General features: G+C 37.2%; 2 protein-coding genes and 1 long non-coding RNA gene across 3 annotated transcripts; all 3 read left to right on the forward strand.

The window, feature by feature from the left end:
* The first annotated feature begins 1,897 nt into the window (after nucleotides 1-1,897).
* LOC103331895 (uncharacterized) lies at nucleotides 1,898-5,616 on the forward strand. Its single transcript, XM_008234573.3, has 6 exons — nucleotides 1,898-2,191; nucleotides 2,733-3,289; nucleotides 3,614-3,806; nucleotides 3,895-3,959; nucleotides 4,105-4,315; nucleotides 4,451-5,616. Exons 1-6 carry the CDS (start codon nucleotides 2,015-2,017, stop codon nucleotides 4,811-4,813), a joined length of 1,566 nt encoding a protein of 521 aa, XP_008232795.2. The 5' UTR covers nucleotides 1,898-2,014; the 3' UTR covers nucleotides 4,814-5,616.
* An 8,645-nt stretch (nucleotides 5,617-14,261) lies between these two features.
* Nucleotides 14,262-15,281, forward strand: LOC103344133 (uncharacterized). The gene is made up of 4 exons (XR_016126942.1): nucleotides 14,262-14,352; nucleotides 14,544-14,646; nucleotides 14,888-15,086; nucleotides 15,210-15,281. It is a non-coding gene; the product is annotated as an uncharacterized LOC103344133 (long non-coding RNA).
* Nucleotides 15,282-18,642: 3,361 nt separating this feature from the next.
* Nucleotides 18,643-21,800, forward strand: LOC103343022 (uncharacterized). The gene is made up of 6 exons (XM_089052154.1): nucleotides 18,643-18,899; nucleotides 19,441-19,997; nucleotides 20,491-20,683; nucleotides 20,772-20,836; nucleotides 20,945-21,155; nucleotides 21,283-21,800. Exons 1-6 carry the CDS (start codon nucleotides 18,786-18,788, stop codon nucleotides 21,643-21,645), a joined length of 1,503 nt encoding a protein of 500 aa, XP_088908280.1. The 5' UTR covers nucleotides 18,643-18,785; the 3' UTR covers nucleotides 21,646-21,800.
* Nucleotides 21,801-22,078: the final 278 nt, after the last annotated feature.

The raw sequence follows: 22,078 nt of genomic DNA on the forward strand, positions 1-22,078 counted from the left end.
TGGGACTAATAATGCGCACCCAGAAGATTGGTTCTTTGTCTCCAATTGTGAGTTCCTACGGGATCAATCAAAGGAAGCAACGAATTTTACACACTGCGCTAACGGAGTATCTGTGGCCTGCTTGCCACATGCTTTACTCACATTGAATTCAATTAATTATTTTGCAGGTTACGTACTACTTACTCTGAACTTCATAAGTCTTAAGAACTCAATCCGTTCACATGCTATTAAGCAAATAATCCGTCCCACAAGGCAATTGTTGTGGCCGTGAGCCAAATTTCATCCTCAGTCCCTACCTATCTAGACTGTACGCTGTACAGAAGTTTCACCCATTAGCAATAACTCACAAAAGTGATGTGGGTTTCACTTGCTGGCAAGTCTAATTATGAGAGCACTTCCACATGCTTTTTCATATAATCACTTTAATCACTCTACAACGAGCCCTTAGTCAGATTGTGAATCATGAAAGCTTAATCGTAAAAGAGTCGCATTAAAAAGGGTAAAACCCAATTCACGTTTTTCCTTCATCTTCTTTAATTCACGTTAGAAAGCAAGCATATTGCATAAACATGGTGATCGATTATTTGAATGGAAGCAAGCAATTCATCAGCTCTTCACATCGTTTTCCCTTCCCCTTTAAGCATGCACGTTACAACTCAACCTTATTTCTCTGCAACAATCACTTTAACCGTGTCCCCTCTTTTACAGTATTCAATTGATCATCCTTCTGTCTCTGTCTCTGTCTCAGTCTCTCTCTCTCTCTCTCTCTCTCAACATCCGTATGACTTAAGAGCTCTGAAACAAAGTGAAAGTATAATAAATATAAATAAATAAATAAAAGCTAGAGAGTAACTAAGTCAAAGTAAACGATGTGAATAATTAGTTTTCTACTTGAAGTTCAAATTGTAGTCATTGCAACATGTTTGAGTAAATCGAGTAATTTGTCACGGTAACCATATTTTGACCTTTTTTAAAAATATTTTATTTTAAATACATTCAAGTATATGAACACGATTGAATTTGTCAAAAGAATTAAATTTTCCATTTGAGCAATGCTGGAATGTTCTGGACGCTTTATGGGATTTCTGAAGCAACTTATTTTTTATTTTTACATTCCACTTTGTAGTCGTGTTCTGTTTGATGTTTTTACTTTTATCAGTTTCTGCTGTAGTCCCCCGTGCACTGGACTCTTGCTCTGTTGTAATTTGGCACTGCCTTGAGTGCTCTGATTGAATGTTATACCAGTTTCGTCCAAAAAACGCAACCCTTGGCCAATTTGGCTCCTCGTTAGGTCAAGACCTAGACTTGGACACTTTTTCTCTTCTTGCATTATGGAATCATTCATGCGAAAATGGAGCAAACGGTGGAAAAAAACGTGAACTAAAGCCTTTCAAACACGAATGCCTAACTTCAAAGACCCATTCGTAGTCGGGGTCGCCAAAATAGGATCCTGATTCTGAATCGGGTTCGGGATCATCGAAATAGGATCCTGATTTAGGATCCTACTAATGGATTTGACAATATAATGTACCTAATTATTTAATTTTTTATGAACGAAAAATTACTTATTATCTTATAAATAAAAAGAATGTATATATATATATATATATATATTTATAGGTACATTACTTACATGTAGGTACATTGTATATTAGGTACCTATTATGATTGGTAAAAATATTATACCTATTTTTAAAATAAATGATGTACCTTTTTGAAAAATAGTGTATATATTTTCTGTAAATAGCGTTTTTGTTGTAGTTGTATCATGGGAACATAACCAAAATTTAGTCAACTTTATTAACCTTTATTTTTTTGGGGTAGGGATAAAATAACTCAGGGATTTTGTTGTTGTCGAAATTTTAGGAAGCCGAGGACCCTTATATATATAAAGCCAAGGACGTTTGGTTGAAGTCCACAAAGACTGAGTATACAGCATAGAAAGCATTACAGGACAGGACAGCAGGGCTATCTCATCTCAAGGTCTCTTGGAAGAGAACTTTGAAGCATAAACATGAAAAGGAACGATGCGAAGCATTTGTGTGATTTCTTGGATGGGACTGGATTGCATAGGCATTTTGTAGGAACAAGTTGGAGGCCATTGAGAACTGCAACAACTACTCTAATCTGCTTGTTATTGTTGTTGAACTTCTTTGTTGCTGCGTTGGTAACTGCAGGCTGGATCGATGCTGTAAGTGCCATGAACTCCAATCGTGCTAGCTATATATAAAGTTATAACATAGGCATTCTATCTTCTGTCATAGTGTTTTTGTGTGTGTGTTTCGTTTTGTTTTTTTCAGAGTAAAACTAATAGGACCAAGATTTCAAAAACTAGAAATATTTGAAAGGGGTTTACTAGTCACCTAGTTCACGATCTCTTTAACTAGGGTGAAACTTATGTCTCTTAGTTCCACCTCTATTAGATCGGTGGTCAGATGGTTTTCTTTTAGGTTGAAGGAGAGCGTGCTTGCATTAGATACGAGGGAGAGCGAGAGTCAAATTTTCGTGACAAGTATGGGGTATGTGAGCAACTAGTTAAGTGAGAATTGCCTAGGAATGTGTATACTAAACTGATATTACTAAGAAACAAAATATTAGTTATCAGAAAAGAAATACAAAGAAAATTTATTGAAGTACAAGTCATATCTAGCTTTGCATTGCATAGAAAAGTTCTTTGTATCAAAATCTCTCCTTTGATACTAACGTATACGATTCATATTTTTCTCTCTTAGTTTATATATTCAGGTGCTTATTCTAAGAAATCAATCACAACAACCACAAACACAAGTACACCCAAGAGACCTGAATTCCCACTGCAGTGTATCGAAGGAATTAATGTGACACAAGATTGTCCAAGAACCTACCCTAACACACATGACCCTGCAAATCCTAGCCGTCCATCCAATCTCACATGCCCATCATACTTCCGATGGATCCACGAAGATCTACGGCCATGGAAAGAGACAGGAATCACAAGGGACATGATAGAGCGGGCCCACATGACTGCGAATTTTAAGCTCTTTATTGTGGATGGTAAGGCTTACATAGAGAAGTATAGACAATCCGTTCAAAGTAGGGATATGTTTACGTTATGGGGCATTTTGCAGCTTCTAAGGGTGTACCCCGGTAGATTGCCTGACTTGGAGCTCATTTTTAGCTGTGGTGATCTGCCCGTCATCCCATCAAAGAAGTTTCGGGGTCCGAATGCTAACCCGCCGCCATCGTTTCATTATTGCGGGGACGAGGGGAGCTTGGATATTGTGTTCCCAGATTGGTCTTTTTGGGGCTGGTAAATATTTGCTTTTGTCTTGCTCATACATGTGAAATGCCCTTTGTTTTTGTTACTTTGTTTACGTTAGGAATCATGTATTACATATGAATTATGGTTCTATACCCATTTGAAAAGAGGAGAATTAAAAACTCTGGCCCATAAATTTTTGTACAAGATGTGTGGCCCAAAACCCTTTTCATCTCCACCAACTTTTGCCCAAACTCCACCAACTTTGGCCCAAACATTTGAATTGGGTGACCGAAAAAAAAAAAAAAGAGATTTCAGAGGAGAAATTAATTTTATTAATGAAATTTGTAGATGGGCTAATTTTAATTTTGGTAGGCCTGAGACCAATATAAAACCATGGGGAAGCCTATTGCAAATCATAAAAGAAGGCAATAAAAGAACAAAGTGGGAAGACAGGGTGCCCTATGCTTACTGGAAAGGTAACCCAACTGTGGCTCGAGCCAGAATGGACCTTCTCAAATGCAATGTCTCGGACAAAAATGACTGGAACACACACCTATATATTCAGGTGCATCAACTTCTCTAACTATTATTATGTATAAAATGCAATCTTTTTATGTATTCATTTGTGCAATGTTTTGATCTTCTATTTCCAGAATTGGAAGCAAGAATCAAAACATGGGTTCAAGGATTCAAACCTAGAAAACCAGTGCAAGCACAGGTAATTTTTGCAATTTTGTTTTGTTTTTGAAATTACATTTTACAAATTTAAAATTTCCTTTGTTTTTTTTTTTTTTTTTTTTGTTTTGTTTTTTTGGGTCAATTTCCTTTGTTTTCTTTATGTATAGAGATTTGGTTTTTTGCAGGTACAAAATTTATATAGAAGGAAATGCATGGTCTGTAAGTGAAAAATACATCCTGGCATGTGATTCTATGACCTTGTATGTAAGGCCTCGCTATTACGATTTCTTCACAAGGGGCATGGAGCCATTGCAGCACTTTTGGCCTATTAGGGACAACAGCAAGTGCACTTCTCTCAAGTTTGCTGTGGAATGGGGCAATAATCACAAAGACAAGGTTATAACTTTAGCCGTATGCAGATTTTTTATTTTTGTTTGGTGTTGAACAGTATATGACATGTTATTTTGTTAGACTGTGAATGTCAACCGCACATTCAATTGATTGACATTTGGTATCTTGTGAATATGACAGGTGAAGGCGATTGGGGAGGCTGCGAGCAACTTCATACAAGAAGATCTAAAGATGGACTATGTGTATGATTACATGTTTCATGTGCTAAATGAATATGCAAAGCTCTTGAAATTCAAACCAACTATACCTCCCAATGCAGTGGAACTGTGCTCAGAAAAAATGGCATGCCCTGCAACTGGTACATGGAAGAAGTTCATGGTGGAGTCTATGGTGAAGTCTCCAAGTGATGAGCTCCCATGCACTCTGCCTCCTCCATATGATCCTCTGGCTCTCCGCGATTTACTTGAGAGAAAGGCTAACTCAACTAGGCAAGTGGAAGCTTGGGAAAATGAGTATTGGCAAAGTATTGATAAGAAGCAATAGAAGCTTTTTCCATGTATTCCTTAGGCCGTGAATTGTAATTTAATGTCCTAGACTTGAATGAAGAGATCTGGACACTGGTAAATGACTCTCCACTGGTAAATATCATAAGTTTTACATCAATAAAATCTGACATACATATATTTTAAAATTGAATGTATTGTTGTAAAGAGTATTGTGGAGCCCACACAAAGAAGATAAAGAAAATGATAGTCAAAAGATGAATTATGATGTTGGGGTAAAATCTTGAAGATGCATTCACAGGAGGCCATTCTAATTGCCTATAAATAGGCTTCCCCCTCAGTTGTAATTGACACAAACCGATTCAGAGAAATTAAGGAGAGAGAAAGTGTGTGAGAAATTTGAGAGTGTGAGAGCTCAATCTTAGAAGAGTTCTATCAGAAGAAGAAATTTTTGTCAGTGTAAACACCACAAAGAGTAAATATAATTCCACTCCCAATATTTAGTGGTACTTCCCATACTCTGACTATTTTATCAACACGATAGTCTCTCCTACTTACTTCAAAATTTTCTCAGCTCAACATTATATGGTTATTTCTCTTTTTTCTCTCTGTCATATATCTCCTCTCACTTTACTACTATGACGACATGCAAACTTTCTTTTTTGTGTTCTCACAATTTTTATGTTGTTTCATCCATGTTTGTTTAATTTATTTTTTTGTAATGTAATTTGGAATGGTGCGGTTTTATACCCCATCCTGTTATTTTATGGTGGTGTAATTTTCATTACCCATCATGTTGTAACATAAATTATCATAATAAAATGATGGTGTGATCTTAAAACCCGTCTATTATATCTTGAATAGTGGTGCAGTTATATTGCCCACAAAATATAATATATTTTTAGTGGTGGTTTTTATCCCCACATTTACTATGGACGGTTTTCACCTCCTATATTTTTAGTGGTGGTTTTATCCCAACCTATGGGCGGTTTTCACCTCCTATATTTAGTGTTGGTTTTTATTTATTGTATGGTGCAGGTTTATTACCCATACAACAACATTTATTTAAAGTGTGGTGCGGGTTTATCCTCCACACAATTGCCTTTACTTTTTATTTAAAAGTATGGAGTAGAATTAGTGCCCATACCAGACATTTACTTTATCGCACATTTACTTTTATTTAAAGTATGATGCGGAATTAACCCTCATACATCAAGCAATTTACTTTATGGATTTACTTTATCACACGTTTACTTTCATTTAAAGTATGGTGCGAGTTTATCATTCATACCAGTAAAATTTATTTATAGCACTTTATTTTCATCAGTTAATATACATGAAAAATGAGGGTCTGAAGTTCCTCAAACAATTATGGGGCCTGAAGTTCCTATTAATAAATGGTTTAATATCCCAGATCCCGAGCCAGAAGTTTCGGGTAAAATATGCAAGATATTTTTGGCATGAAGTTCAAAAATATATTAAGCTGAAGTCCCGAAATATGTACAGGAAATTATAAAAATGTCCATACTATGAGAATATGTGATTTTGGCCTGAAGTTCAAAATCTAACAGTATTGAGAACCTGAAGTTCCAACAATTAAATGGACAACCCTTAAGATATTATTGCAAATTGTGGTGCCCATTCATATGGCTTGGGTCCAAAGGGCAATCCATCCACGAGCGGCAAAAATGCATCCTGGATTAAGGGGAAAAGCCATGTGCCTAGAAATATTGAAGGTGCTTGTCACATATAGGGACATTGGGCGCATACATGTTGTACGCCGGACCATTTGGGGGATCTTTATCAATCTCCACTTAAGAACAGGAAAGTGAAGAAAAATTACATTGATCATGTTATAACAGATCCGCTAGCCACAGATGGCTCATCGGAAATATTGCGCCTGTTAGACATGACGCATCTGGATATTTCCGATTTTTGTAATTGAAAGAGGGAATAAAGTTTATGGGTCCGAATTAGACTAAATGCACCATTGTATTATCTGAAGTACTATTTTTAATTTTCAATCCAATAAAAGTGGCAATGTTTTTCTTTATATTGAATAATTGTTTATTAATCCAACTTATTTTATTTATTTGAAGGCATGGATATAAATTATGGATGCTCCCAAAGCAAGAGCTCTAGCAAAGATATTTGTCTCGCAGACAGTGCGACTACTCATACGATCCTTCGAGATCGAAAGTATTTCTCAAACTTGATGCTTACAAAAGCAAAGGTAACAACCATATCAGGTCCTACAGATTTGATTGAAGGCTCAGGAATAGCCCAAGTTATGTTACCAAATGGAACAATACTGTCCATTCAAGATGCCTTGTATTCATCTAACTCCAGAAGGAATCTGTTGAGTTTCAAAGATATACGTTTGAATGGCTACCATGTTGAAACAAAGAATGAGAAAACATGGAATATCTTTGCATTACCTCCAGTGATACCTAGAAGCGTATATTGGAGAAGCTTTGTGTGCTCTCATCAAGGTTGTACTATACAACCATATGGACAATTGAGGCACATAGTGTCATGGACCAGAAGTCCATTGACTCAAATACTTTTAAGCTTTGGCATGACCGGTTGGGTCATCCTGGATCCACCATGATGCGTAGGATCATCACCAACTCTAAAGGACATCCCTTGTTAACAAAACACATTATGTTATCAAGTGATAGCTCTTGCCAAGCTTGTTCACAAGGGAAGTTAGTGATCAGACCATCACAACCAAAGGTTGATGTTGAATCCCCATCATTTTTACAGAGAATCCAAGGGGACATTTTTGGGCCTATTCATCCTCCTTGTGGACCATCTCGGTACTTTATGGTATTGGTAGATGCATCTACCCGATGGTTACATGTTTGCCTATTGTCCACTCGGAATATGGCATTTGCTAGACTCTTGGCTCATATAATTAAATTACGAGCCCAATTCCCAGATTATCCCATTAAGTCAATCAGACTCGATAATGCTGGTGAATTTACATCTCAGACTTTTGATGACTACTGCATGTCACTAGGCATTGACATTGAACATCTTGTTCCTCATGTTCATACTCAAAATGGCTGGGCAGAAGCTTTAATTAAGCGTCTTCAATTGATAGCTCGCACTTTGCTAATGAAGACAAAGTTGCCAGTTTCTGCTTGGGGATATGCCATTTTACATGCAGCATCACTTGTGCGGTTGAGGCCCGTTGCCAACAATCAATATTCTCCAATACAACTTATGTTGGGTAATCAACCAAACATTTCACATTTAAGAGTTTTTGGTTGTGCGGTATATGTGCTTATTACACCACCGCAACGTACTAAGATGGGCCCTCAACGCAGATTGGAAATTTATGTTAGTTTTGATTCACCATCTATCATCAGATATCTGGAGCCCCTAACGGGTGATATCTGTACCGCACGGTTTGCGGATTGTCATTTTGATGAGACAAATTTCTCACTATTAGGGGGAGAAAAAAATATGTTCCTAAAGAACAACAAGGCAAACTCATTCCTGAAGAACGACGTGAATTATCGTGGGATGTACTCACTTTGTCTCATCTCGATCCTCGTACCGCTCAATGCGAAAACGAAGTGAGAGGGATCGTTCACCTACAATGTATTGCAAATCAGATGCCAGATGCATTTAATGATGTAACAAAGGTGACAAAATCACATAGCCTAGCTGCAAATGCACTTGCAAGTCAGTGGCGGATCAGGAATTTCCATTCCGGGGGTCAACGTGTAAAAGGTTAAAAAAAATTCTATGCAAAATAGACCCGTTGAAATGAAACAATAATACTCTAATTCATAGTTAATAGATAAACCCATACAACATACTCATGTTCATTATCAAAGAGAACTGCATCAACTTCAAAAAATAAACACACATTGTAATACACCAATAATATCTCTAAAAATGTGATAATAAACAAAAAAATTAGTGCAATCCTTATCGCCTCCCAAGGCGTCTTTTCTTATTCGACATAAGAACTGGCATATCTTAGTGCAATGCTGCTCATTTTAGGGCATTTACGTCATTTTTTAGGTCTGTAGTAGTTTTGATTTGGGGCTTTATCTGCATTTCTTAAGGGTTCTAGCTCTCAAACTTTGGACCTTTATGAGTACTGTCTTAGGGAGCTTATTCAAGTAAATATTTCTTCAATACGTAAGAGTTAGGTTATTATTGTAAAACTCTTTGTGAATTGAACATCTAAAGCTTTTTACCTAGATTGACCTTAAGTTCCTTCATGCATTCATATCATACATGAAAAATTGTTTTAAGTAAAAATATTGGCTAAGTATGAAAAATGGTTTTTCAAAATAATCATTTTCTCAAGATAATTTTTGGCGGCTTTTATTCCTTACACATCAAATAAGAAATTTTGATTTTATGGGATTTTAATATGAAGTATATATTGACTTAATGAGCCATCATTTTAAGCATAAATCGTATTTTGCACTAAAACCGAATTTTCATATTTTGATTTGGTTGGAATTTGATTTTTTATTATTTTTATTTGAATCCAAATGGGGGGTACTTCCTTATTTACATTATAAACTTAAGTAAATGGAGTAATATAAAAATAAAAATGAAAGTAAAAGGTAATCTGCCTGCTGTGCTGTGCCCTCTGGAGCATTTCATCAAGTAGTTTAGGGGCAATTTGCAGGGGTCAAGATCTTCTCCTCTAATGGTGGATTCCGGGCTTGCAGGGGTCAATTGACCCCTCTAGCCCGTATGTGGATCCGCCCCTGCCTGCAAGGATTGATGTTCATAATGGACAAAGCAATGTGGCAGCAAATGGCTCATCTGTTGCACGCCTGAAGCGTGGCAGACCACTAGGCTCAAAGGACTCAGTTCCTCGAAAGAGTGTTTTGTGCCCTCTGGAGCATTTCATCAAGTAGTTTAGGGGCAATTTGCAAGGGTCAACATCTTCTCCTCTAATGGTGGATTCCGGGCTTGCAGGGGTCAATTGACCCCTCTAGCCCATATGTGGATCCGGCCTTGCATGCAAGGATTGATGTTCATAATGGACAAAGCAATGTGGCAGCAAATGGCTCACTATTGCACACCTGAAGCGTGGCAGACCACTAGGCTCAAATGACTCAGTTCCTCGAAAGAGTGTGCTATGCCCTCTGGAGCATTTCATCAAGCATTTAGGGGCAATTTGCAGGGGTCAACATCTTCTCCTTTAATGGTGGATTTCGTGCTTGCAGGGGTCAATTGACCCCTCTAGCCCCTATGTGGATCCGGCCCTACCTGCAAGGATTGATGTTCATAATGGACTAAGCAATGTGGCTGCAAATGGCTCATCTGTTGCACGCTCAAGCGTGGCAGACCACTGGCTCAAAGGACTTAGTTCCTCGAAAGAGGAAGTTGATGGCCAAAATGAATCCAAATGAATTAAATAGAGAGCCCACAATCCATGATTCAAATGCCCCCCCAAGAGGGACAGGTACTTCCTGAAAAGGAAAATTTCCTTGGTGAGACAAGTGGCCCTGAAGTGGCAGCTGTACCTGAAAGTCAAGAAATCTCCATAAATTATACATCCACCAATGAATTGTGGAATAGAAATGAGATGATCGTCGATGATATATTTGCATTCTCAGTGGCTACTGAGATCATAAAAGATGATGATATTGAGCCGTGCTTTATTGATGAATGCACACAGAGACAAGATTGGCCTAAGTGGAAAGATGCAATCCAGACAGAATTAGATTCTTTGGAAAAAAGGAATGTTTTTGGACCTATTGTTCCAACTCCACCCAATGTGAACTCTGTAGGTTACAAGTGGGTATTTACAAGAAAGCGCAATGAGAGAAATGAGATCGCGAGGTATAAAGCGCAACTTATTGCGCAAGGTTTTTCACAAAGGCCTAAGATTGATTATGTGAAAACATACTCTTCCGTAATGGACACAATTACGTTCCATTACTTGATAAGCTTGGCGGTTTCAGAAAAACTTGAAATGAGACTTATGGATGTCATTACCACATATCTGTATGGGGAGTTGGATACAGACATATACATGAAAGTCCCAAAAGGACTTAAGCTGCCTGAAGCAACCAGGAATAAACCACGGGCCATATTCTCAATTAAATTGTGGAGATCATTATATGGGTTAAAACAATTTGGGCGAATGTGGTACAATCGTCTCAGCAAGTATTTACTAAAGGAAGGATACACAAATGATCCTATTTGCCCATGTGTGTTATTAAGAAATTAGAGTCTGGATTTGCGATAGTGGCAGTATATGTCGACGACATGAATCTAATTGGAACTCCTGAAGAGTTCCAAAAGACTGCTGATTATCTCAAACGTGAGTTTGAGATGAAAGACCTTGGAAAGACAAAATATTGTCTTGGCTTACAGATTGAGCACAGTGCTAATGAAATTTTGGTGCATCAATCAAATTATACCGAAAATATATTAAAGCGGTTTGGCATGGATAAAGCCCATCCACTTAGCACTCTAATGGTCGTTCGGTCACTTGACACTAAGAAAGATCCATATCGTCCAAAAGGGGATGATGAAATGGTCCTTGGTCCAGAAGTACCATATCTTAGTGCAATAAGTACTTTAATGTACTTAGCACAATGTACCAAACCTGACATAGCATTTTCAGTAAATTTGTTAGCAAGATATAGCTCTGCTCCAACAAGCCGACACTGGACCAGCATCAAACATATTTTACGATATCTTCATGGAACAACAAACATGGGCTTATTCTATTCCAGTATCTGTTGGATATGCTGATGCAGGATACCTCTCTGATCCACATCAAGGACGCTCACAAATTGGATATGTGTTTACATGTGGAGGGACTGCAATCTCATGGCGCCCAACAAAGCAAACATTGGTAGCCACATCTTCCAATCACTCGGAAATACTTGCCCTCCATGGAGCCAGTCGAGAATGCGTTTGGTTAAGGTAGTAATCTATCACATCCGAAGCACATGTGCCCTACCCTCAGCAACGGACACTCCAACTATCCTGTATGAGTATACATCAAGGGTACATCAAGGGTGACAGGACCAAGCACATATCACCGAAGTTTTTCTACACGCATGAGCTTCAGAAGAGTCAAGAAATCAAAGTCAGACAAATCCATTCAAGCGATAACTTGGTAGATCTCTTCACTAAGTCTTTGCCCAAGTGCACATTCCAGAAGCTAGTGCATGGCATCGGATTACGACAACTCTGCAAGCAATCAAATTGGAGCATGCAAAATCAGGGGGAGCATTCAAGAGTCCTCTAACACAGGACATAAGTGTGTTGTACTCTTTTTCCTTCGACTAGGGTTTTTCCCACCGGGTTTTCCCTAGCAAGGTGTTAACGAGGCAACATGAGCACATTATTCTTATGTCCCAAATAAAGTTGTACTCTTTTTCCTTCGCTTAGGTTTTTTCCCACTGGGTTTTTCTAGGCAAGGTTTTAATGAGGCAACCAATCGAGGGACATATGGTCTCCAAGAGGGAGTGTTGTAAAGAGTATTGTGGAGCCCACACAAAGAAGATAAAGAAAATGATAGTCAAAAGATGAATTATGACGTTGGGGTAAAATCTTGAAGATGCAATCACGGGAGGCCATTCTAATTGCCTATAAATAGGCTTCCTCCTCAGTTGTAATTGACATAACCCGATTAAGAGAGAAATTAAGGAGAGAGAGTGTGTGACAAATTTGAGAGTGTGAGAGCTCAATCTGAGAAGAGTTCTATTAGAAAAAGAAAATTATGTCAGTGTAAACACCACAAAGAGCAAATATAATTCCACTTCCAATATTTAGTGGTACTTCCCATACTCTGACTGTTTTATTTTATAAGATGTACCAATTAATGTTTTAAAATTGAATCCAATTAACACTTAAGTACTTAGACCATCTCAAACCATGTTGGGGCTAAACTCAAATTTCTACCCTCCAAAATACAACTATTCATGTATTTTCAAGACTCAAAATTTTTTTTCCTCCAACCTTGCAGACTCATAATTTGAGTCCGCAACTTTATTAAATTGTTTAAGAATGATTAACCCCTAATTTTTTTTTTCTTGTTAATTTTTCTTGACATTATTTTTGTTTCAATACTCGTGATTTAATTTTCTAAATATTTTAACCTAAAAAAATTAAAATTCCAAAATATAATAGAATTTCACTTAAAAATAAAAACAAGTACAATACCATACGTATGCCCGGAATGTAGAATGAAAAATTATAACAAAGGGAGAAAGGAAAAAAATAATTTTTGGTGGATTATTTACCAAATGAATGGCTATTTATAGAGTTTGGAATAAATTTTGGGGTTAGATCTGACTTAGATTAATTATAAATATTAATTTGACTGTTGGATTTAAATTTGAGCTGTTGGATGTGAAATTTTACTGTTGATATTGCCTAAAATGAATCTGAATCGTTGATTATCCAATATGTTGGAATAAAAAAAAGAAAAGAAAAAAGCATAACAAAACATACCAAAAATAGCCGTTGCTTTTCAATAAACTAGAGGGAATCTTCATTCCCACTTGCTAGCAACACAGCCCACGTGATGGGCTTCTCACATCATACAGTAAAAAAATATTTATTAAAGCAGAATTGGGCCCCACAGATTTATCAGTCAAGGCAGAATTCTGAGTGGAATTCCAGTCCAATTTTGAAGCATCTGAAATTTTCACCTCTCAAAATACATGGGTTGGAGATAGTTTTTGGAGGCTAAACTCAAAATTTGAGTTTCCACCCCAAGAGTTGGAGATGGTTTTACAAGTGAGCCTATATATCTTGGGCGTTCACTCTTGAACACTGTTTTAAAAGCAAACAGTTTTCTTAACACTTTCAATTGTTCAGAATTGGAAGTTGTCGCGTTGGGAACTGGGACCAAATGTCTTTGGCGTTCACTCTTGAGCTCCAACGGTGATGTCGTCAATGATTCCCACGCCGAGATTATGGCTCGAAGATCTTTACTGAGGTTTTTATTTGTTGAAATATATTCATTTCATTAGCAAATTTAATTTGTTATATACAAGATTTTAATAAATAAAAAGTTGCTAATTATGTGTGCTTAGTTGAAAAGTACCAATTTTTTGGGGGGAATTTGCATATGTCAACTATATCTCTACCTTATATTTTCAGTGTATGGTGCTTATTGGTATACTTGGCTTCTCTGGCACTAGGTTCTTTTATGTACAGATTCAGTGTCTTACTGAAGTTTATAGTAAGCAAAAATGATAGCAATGGAAGCACACAATTGCAAAATGGTGATGCCAAAAACTTGCTTTTTGAATTGGACCCTAATGGTGATGGCCAAGGAAAATACAAACTGAGGAAGGGTTTGCAATTGCACTTGTACATATCACAACTACCATGTCAGTTCTTGTTCATATCCAAGAAAAGAGAGTCCTTTTTTCTTCAGTTTTTTCCTTACTTAGATCTTTATATCTACATCAGGACAAACCAATACTGCGATTATACTTATTCTCCTTTCTTGCAGGTGGGGTTGCATCTGTTCATCCCCAAAAAACATCTCACCAACAGAACGGGGTTCATCTTTGGACGAGCTTAATGTTTCAATAAATGAAGAGGCTCTGCCAAATACTAATGGTAATTGGATTTTGTACTTGTTCTCTTCTTTGTTCAATATTTGCTAAAAATTTATGTTTCCATTTTTCACCATAATGTGGTGGGTTGAATACTTTTCTAGTGAATGTTGGCAGCTTCTTTTTGAGAAAAGAATCATTACTTTTGACGTGAGATTTGAGTCATGTAGCATCTGTATGTTAACATATTTTCAGGTGATGTTTCACAACTAATTGGTTCGGTTCAAAGAAAGCCTGGTCGTGGTGATACAACTTTAACAGTTAGTTGCTCTGACAAGATGGCTCGTTGGAGTTCAAGGTTTGTCATTTGATCTATCATGTACACAAGATAGGGCTTCATTCAGTCAATCCTGGATATGGAAACTCTGGTCTAAGTACATACCTGGCTTCTTTTGGTCGGGCATCCTTGAATATTTGATGGTGTACCTAGACCGAGCCAGTTTGACTAATCTTCACGATTATATTGGCCGTACTTGGTTACATGGGCATTACTAGTTATAAGTTAGTTGGTGAGGTCATACATATTCTTATTTCAGGAGGAGCTCTGCTTTCATTCTTTCTGCAACCTGTTTACCTTTCTTCCATTACTGTTGGACAATCGCCTCATGGCTCTGAAATGGTTCTTGTTGTTGATGTCTCTCTGAAATGGTTCTTGTTGTTGATGTCTTGAAACAAGCGCTGCATGATCGCATTCTACCATTGTCAAATGAGCTAATGAGTCCCTTTCAAGTGAACCAGGTCTGTGAAGTGTGTACTCTGTGATATTGCATTAGAGAAGGTTGATAAGTATGCTCCAACTTTTATTTAGAAATGCATTTTATTACAATTTTGTTATTGTTTGACATAAAGCGGCTGTTGCAGATTTTCTTGTCCCTAAGACTTGAATGCCCTGCCAAAATCCCAGTCAATCAGATATTCGTCGAGAAATCAAGGTAGTCAATATTATAGATACTGAGAAACTTTTGCGTCAAATTCTATTTATCTAGCTAATAAGGTAATTTTGGGATTTGTTTACAATGCAGATGACTAGAGTTCTATGCACCCCTAAGACTTGAATGCCAAGTGGTTTATATTTTGGAAGTATTAGAGGTCTGCCAAAATCCCAGTCAACTCAGATTTCGTTTATTGAGAAATCAAGTACAAGCAGTGTCCAGATATCTGTCAATATTACTAGTAGCAAGGTGTCAACTGGATATGATCACTATTGTGGTTACCTTATGCAGGAAATGCGGATTCAGACATTTTGGTGCCATGATATAGTGAGGAAATGCCAATATATAAACCAAACAAGCAATGTTTGGAAAAATTAAAGGCAAAAAATAATTGTTTATTCAATTAGGTATCAAAATAACAGATCTCGAAAACCATCTATGATTAGTCAACGCTACTTTTCTGCAAGTACATAATTCTGTGAGAAATTCGTCTTCCATCTTGTTTGGGATGTAGAAACAGGAAGAGTAAGCACAAGAACAACCACTCTATAAACAAGTGGATATGTCGTTGATCTTCTAGTCGTTACCATCCATTGAGATAGATCAGAAATTTTGACAAGTTTTTGAACTCTGGAAGTCTAACGACGTCACTCTCAATGTGATGTCTTCTCAAACCTATCTTCTCATGAGTCTAGAGTCCTAAAAGATTTATTCACTTCAAGGCAGATCACTAAATCTGCTAAATTGAATGAATCACCCGCTAAGTTGTGATGGCGAAGTGAGTTAGTATATCTATTCACAAAAAGAATTCACCGAAGTATAAGAGGTGCTTTGTGCTCTTGGGATTGTGCAAACACAAAGTAACTAAAGATAAATTCATAAAGTCACATAAGCTGCATCAGCATGAATAAGTAGGGACTATGCATGGCACTAAACATATTTACCAATAGTGATTTCAAATGTATGAAAGCCAATTTGGTTCATTCCTTTCAGTTCGAGCTCATCAATTGCAATCATGTGCTATTTCAGCATTGAGCATTTTTCAGTTCATCATTACGCTTGCATGAAGTGACAAAGTCAGTGAACATGTCTTGATGATGTAATGCCAATTGTAATCGATCAATGAACATAGTAAGCATATGGGCAATCATTCAAAATCAAAGCTTGTAACCCATTCCATTCACCTCGCATGTTACTTGCACCATCATATCCTTGTCCTCTAATATTTTGAATATTTAGTGATTTAAGACAATATAGAGTATATACCTTTTTTCAGAGTTAAGCTGACACATGAACAAGCCCAAAAAAGCGCTCCTGAATAAGACCTTCTTTGTTCGCAACACTATGCAATTATACAAAACTTTGATATCTGCTTTAGTTGGTACAATGTGTAAGAGGCAATTTATGGATTATATGCAGCCAATATTTCTAACATTTGAAGAAAATTTCCACGATTGATTGAATTTTTTTTTTCATCATGGCCTCTAAAAGCACATCCTTGTAACTACTGGTTCAAATTAATTAATCTAGTAGCGTGATTTAGAAGCTTCCAACTGAAATCCCTCAAGAGTGAAAGCATTTTTTCCAGAATGTCCAGATGGTTTGTTAAAAAGATCACGGTAGACAAAAAGCTGCATCTTTCACAGGTGAATATTCTAACCACGAAGGAAATAATTTGAACCATACTTTGAAAGCTACTGATTTCATCTACTTGGAAAGTATAGGTTGGTATGGACCGACGTTAATGTAGCTACGTTGATTAACAGGATAATTCCATATTTGCGGACGTAGCCCTGGGTCGCGCTCTAAAGTACTAATATCAACTTCATTATCAATAGTCTCAATTCTTGGAGATCCAGAACGATTTTCATATGCTATTGTCTCAATATTATAATCAGGTACAGATGAGGTAACTTCAATATGTTATCCATCAATTTTAGGTTGTCTCTTCATCTACAAACCAATTACAAATTTTATTAAGGACATGATAAATTATACCACAAACCAAAATAAAAAAATAAAATCATGTTCTATGCATAGAAAATAGCAAATATATTATCATAAAAAGTAAATAAACAAAGGAAAAAAAAAATAACTGGTTATCTAACCTGGAATTAGAAATTCTGAAGTAGGAGGTTGGAGAGCAAACTACCAAATTCAATTATTTTCTTTTGTTGTGTGCGGTTCTTCGAACTAACATGTTGCTTTTTGAACATAAATTAAAATCCCAATCCTTTTTTATTTGGGTAAAAGTCTATTTCCTATTTGATAAAGGAAATTCTCTGCCATGATATAGTGAGGCCAGTGGCAAAATTATCATATTTACTTTCTAAAATCTATAGGAACAGAAGACCACTCAAATATTATGAAACTTTTGGGGGGGCCCAGGCCCCTTCAGGCCCTCATATACTCCGCCACTGGGTCTCTGCATATTATGATCTTCATTGTGAAATTAATATGATAATCGAGTAATACTCTGCACTAATTATTTAGAGCTTTTCAGTATATCAATGTGGTTCGACAAGGACAGTTCCGCCAGCTTCAAGAATATAATATAAAGGGAAGGGTCTGTGTTGGTCTAACAAGGGAACGTGCATTGCTTCACCTGTCGGCTGTCAATGCTTTAAAATGCACCTTTCAGCATATCATCTCTTCATGAAACAAGCTGGTAGGAGATTCACAGTTAATGTTTGGGTTTAGTTTGCTAACTAGCAGCAGCTGCACGGGTTTTTTCATGAGCAAACTTTTAGTGCCACCCTGGATGAAGGGTTGATCCTCTGGTTTTAACTCATGTTGTTGATAGGAAAACTTAAAGTGGAAGTGTTACTAGGATGGTTATTTGAACATACAAGAAAAGTTAGACGAACGATACGAATATTATGGAGAGCTTGAATCAGTAAATATATATTTCTTTGCCTGCATTGGGTTGTTAATATTGATTAATGATACATTGTTCTAAATTCTGGGATTAATAATGCGCACCCAGAAGATTGGTTCTTTGTCTCCAATTATGAGTTCCTGTGGGGGCAAGCAAAGGAAGCAAGGAATTTTGCACACTGCATTAACGTAATATCTGTGGCCTGCCTGCCGCATGCTTTACTCACATTGAATTCAATGGATTATTTTGCTGGTTACGTACTACTTACTCTGAACTTCATAAGTCATAAGAAGTCAATCCGTTGACTTACTATTATGCAAGTAATCCGTCCCACACGGCAATTTTTGTGGCCGTGAGCCTAATTTCATCCTCGGTCCCCCCCTAGACTGTAAAGAAGTTTCACCCATTAGCAATACCAAACAAAGTGATGTGGGTTCCATGAACCTCTCAACCAGAGCAGCCTAATCCTTCTACTTGGTTTAAAAAGACTATAGGAAATCTAGAGAAGAAAATTTTGATCACTTTCGTCAATATTGACTCAGTATACAGCATAGAAAGTATTACAGGACAGGACAGCAGGGCTATCTCATCTCAAGGTCTCTTGGAAGAGAGCTTTGAAGCATAAACATGAAAAGTTGGAGGCCATTGAAGAAGATAACTGCAACAACTACTCTAATCTTCTTGTTATTGTTGTTGATCTTCTTTGTTGCTGCGTTGGTATCTGGAGGCTGGATCGATGCTGTAAGTTCCATGAACTCCAATCGTGCTAGCTATATATAACGAAATAACATAGGCATTCTATCTTCTGTCATAGTGTTTTTGTGTGTGTGTTTTGTTTTGTTTTTCTTAGAGTAAAACTAATAGGACCAAGATTTCAAAAACTAGAAATATTTGAATGGGGCTTACCAGTCACCTTGTTCACGATCTCTCTAACTAAGGTGAAACTTATGTCTCTTAGTTCCACCTCTATTAGATCGGTGGTCAAATTGTTTTGTTTTAGCTTGAAGGAGAGCATGCCTGCATTAAATAGGAGGGAGAGCGAGAGTCAAATTTTCGTGACAAGTATGGGGTATGTGAGCAACTAATTAAGTGAGAATTGCCTAAGAATGTGTATACTAAACTGATATTACTAAGAAACGAAGTATTAGTTATCAGAAAAGGAATACAAAGAAAATTTATTGAAATACAAGTCATATAGATCTTTTCATTGCTTAGAAAAGTTCTTTGTATCAAAATCTTTCCTTTGATACTAACGTATACAATTCATGTTTTTCTCTCTTAGTTTATATTTTCAGGCGCTTATTTTAAGAAATCAATCACACCAACCACAGACACAAGCACACCCAAGAGACCTAAATTCTCACTGCAGTGTACCAAAGGAATTAATGTGACACAAGCTTGTCCAAGAACTTACCCTACCACACACGACCCAACAAATTCTAGCCGTCCATCCAATCTCACATGCCCATCATACTTCCGATGGATCCACGAAGATCTACGGCCATGGAAAGAGACGGGAATCATGAGGGACATGATAGAGAAGGCCCGCAGGACTGCAAATTTTAGGCTCTTCATCGTGGACGGCAAGGCTTACATAGAGAAGTATACACAATCCTTTCAAACTAGGGATATGTTTACGTTATGGGGCATTTTGCAGCTTCTAAGGGTGTACCCCGGTAGATTGCCTGACTTGGAACTCATGTTTAACTGTGGTGATCTGCCCGTCATCCCATCAAAGGACTTTCGGGGCCCGAATGCTGGCCCGCCGCCGTTGTTTAGATACTGCGGGGACGAGGGGAGCTTGGATATTATGTTCCCAGATTGGTCTTTTTGGGGCTGGTAAATATTTGCTTCAGTCTTACACATGTTATGTTTGCATGTGTTTTTGTTTCTTTGTTTACTTTAGGAATCACGGAAAGGCTATAATGAGGGCTTAAAGTGAGGAGGTTATTTGAGGAGGTCAAATCTCACCATCAACAAATGTAAAGAAATCATGGGACTTAAATATTTTAAATGTTTTGACGGTCGGATCGGTCTTCTCACTTTAACTCCTCATTGTAGAAGCTCCCTAGGAATCATGTGTTACATATGAATTTGGGTTCTATCAATTCCCAATTTCTAGCCCATTTGAAAAGCAAAGAATTAAAAACTCTGGCCCATAAATTGTTTGTATGAGATGTGTGGCCTAAAACTCTTTTCATCTCCACCAACTTTGGCCCAAACATTTGAATTGGGTGACCAAAGAAAAAAAAAAAAAAAGAAGAAGAGATTTTAGAGGAGAAATTAATTTTATTAATGAAATTTGTAGATGGGCTAATTTTAATTTTGGTAGGGTTGAGACCAATATAAAACCATGGAGAAGTCTATTGCCAAGCATAAAAGAAGGCAATAAAAGAACTAAGTGGGAAGACAGGGTGCCCTATGCTTACTGGAAAGGTAACCCAAATGTGGCTCGAACCAGAATGGACCTTCTCAAATGCAATGTCTCGGACAAAAATGACTGGAACACACGCCTATATATTCAGGTGCATCAACTTCTCTAACTATTATTATGTGTAAAATACAATCTTTTTATGTATTCTTTTGTGCAATGTTTTGATCTTCTATTTCCAGAATTGGGTGCAAGAATCTAAACGAGGCTACAAGGATTCAAACCTAGAAAACCAGTGCAAGCACAGGTAGTTTTTGCGATATTTTTTGTTTGTTTTTGTTTTTGAAATTACATTTTACAAATTTAAAATTTCCTTTGTTTTCCTTGTTTATGTATAGAGATTTGGTTTTTACAGGTACAAAATTTATATAGAAGGACGGGCATGGTCTGTAAGTGAAAAATACATCATGGCATGTGATTCTATGACCTTGTATGTAAGGTCTCGCTATCACGATTTCTTCATTCGAGGCATGGAGCCATTGCAGCACTTTTGGCCTATTAGGGACAACAGCAAGTGCACTTCTCTCAAGTTTGCTGTGGAATGGGGCAATAATCACAAAGACAAGGTTAGAACTTTAGCCGAATGCTGATTTTTTTGTTGTTGTTGAACAGTGTGACATGTTTTGTTGTTAAACTGTGAATTTCAACTGCACATTCAAATGATTTACATTTGGTATCTCGTGAATATTGCAGGCGAAGGCGATTGGGGAGGCTGCGAACAACTTCATACAAGAAGATCTAAAGATGGACTATGTGTATGATTACATGTTTCATGTGCTAAATGAATATGCGAAGCTCTTGAAATTCAAACCAACTATACCTCCCAATGCAGTGGAACTGTGCTCAGAAAAAATGGCATGCCCTGCAACTGGTACATGTAAGAAGTTCATGGTAGAGTCTATGGTGGAGTCTCCAAGTGATGAGCTCCCATGCACTCTGCCTCCGCCGTATGATCCTCTGGCTCTCCACGATTTTCTTGAGAGAAAGGCTAACTCAACTAGGCAAGTGGAAGCTTGGGAAAATGAATATTGGCAAAGTATTGAAAAAAAGCAATAGGAGCTTTTTTTTACCATGGGTTCCATAGGCCATGACTTGTAATTTTATATGTCCTAGACTGGAAAGAAGAGATCTGAACACAAGCATTCAAAGCTTGCTACAAAATCAATGGCTCTCTACTGGTAAATATCAACTCTGATGGTTTGTTTCAATAAGTTTTACATCAAGAATTTTTCAAAGATAAGTGATAAAAAATAACACAATAAAATCTGACACCAATATATAGCAAAGGAATGTACCGAATTAATGTTTTAAAATTGAATCCAACTAACAACTGATCTGAAAATAATATTGAAGATAGATCATGTGACAAAGATAGATCATGTGACAAAGTGTTGGATCAATAATACTAGAATATTTAGAGTGCCCGCCCTTTTATGATATCCAAGCTCATCTCACTAGGGTATGTTTCCTGCAACTCGACTTGAATCCC

This window comes from Prunus mume, linkage group LG5 (assembly GCF_029339155.1).
Source record: "Prunus mume cultivar Tortuosa linkage group LG5, ASM2933915v1, whole genome shotgun sequence".
Taxonomy (NCBI): Eukaryota; Viridiplantae; Streptophyta; class Magnoliopsida; order Rosales; family Rosaceae; genus Prunus; species Prunus mume.

What these genes read in the sequence shown, in the direction of transcription:
- LOC103331895 (XM_008234573.3), top strand. Translation starts at nt 2,015, where the DNA reads ATGAAAAGGAACGATGCGAAGCATTTGTGTGATTTCTTGGATGGGACT. An exon ending in CTGCAGGCTGGATCGATGCT is followed by an intron (nt 2,192 to 2,732) that starts GTAAGTGCCATG and finishes TTTCTCTCTTAG; the next exon opens with TTTATATATTCAGGTGCTTA. An exon ending in GATTGGTCTTTTTGGGGCTG is followed by an intron (nt 3,290 to 3,613) that starts GTAAATATTTGC and finishes TAATTTTGGTAG; the next exon opens with GCCTGAGACCAATATAAAAC.
- LOC103343022 (XM_089052154.1), top strand. Translation starts at nt 18,786, where the DNA reads ATGAAAAGTTGGAGGCCATTGAAGAAGATAACTGCAACAACTACTCTA. An exon ending in ACACACGCCTATATATTCAG is followed by an intron (nt 20,684 to 20,771) that starts GTGCATCAACTT and finishes TTCTATTTCCAG; the next exon opens with AATTGGGTGCAAGAATCTAA. An exon ending in GAAAACCAGTGCAAGCACAG is followed by an intron (nt 20,837 to 20,944) that starts GTAGTTTTTGCG and finishes TGGTTTTTACAG; the next exon opens with GTACAAAATTTATATAGAAG.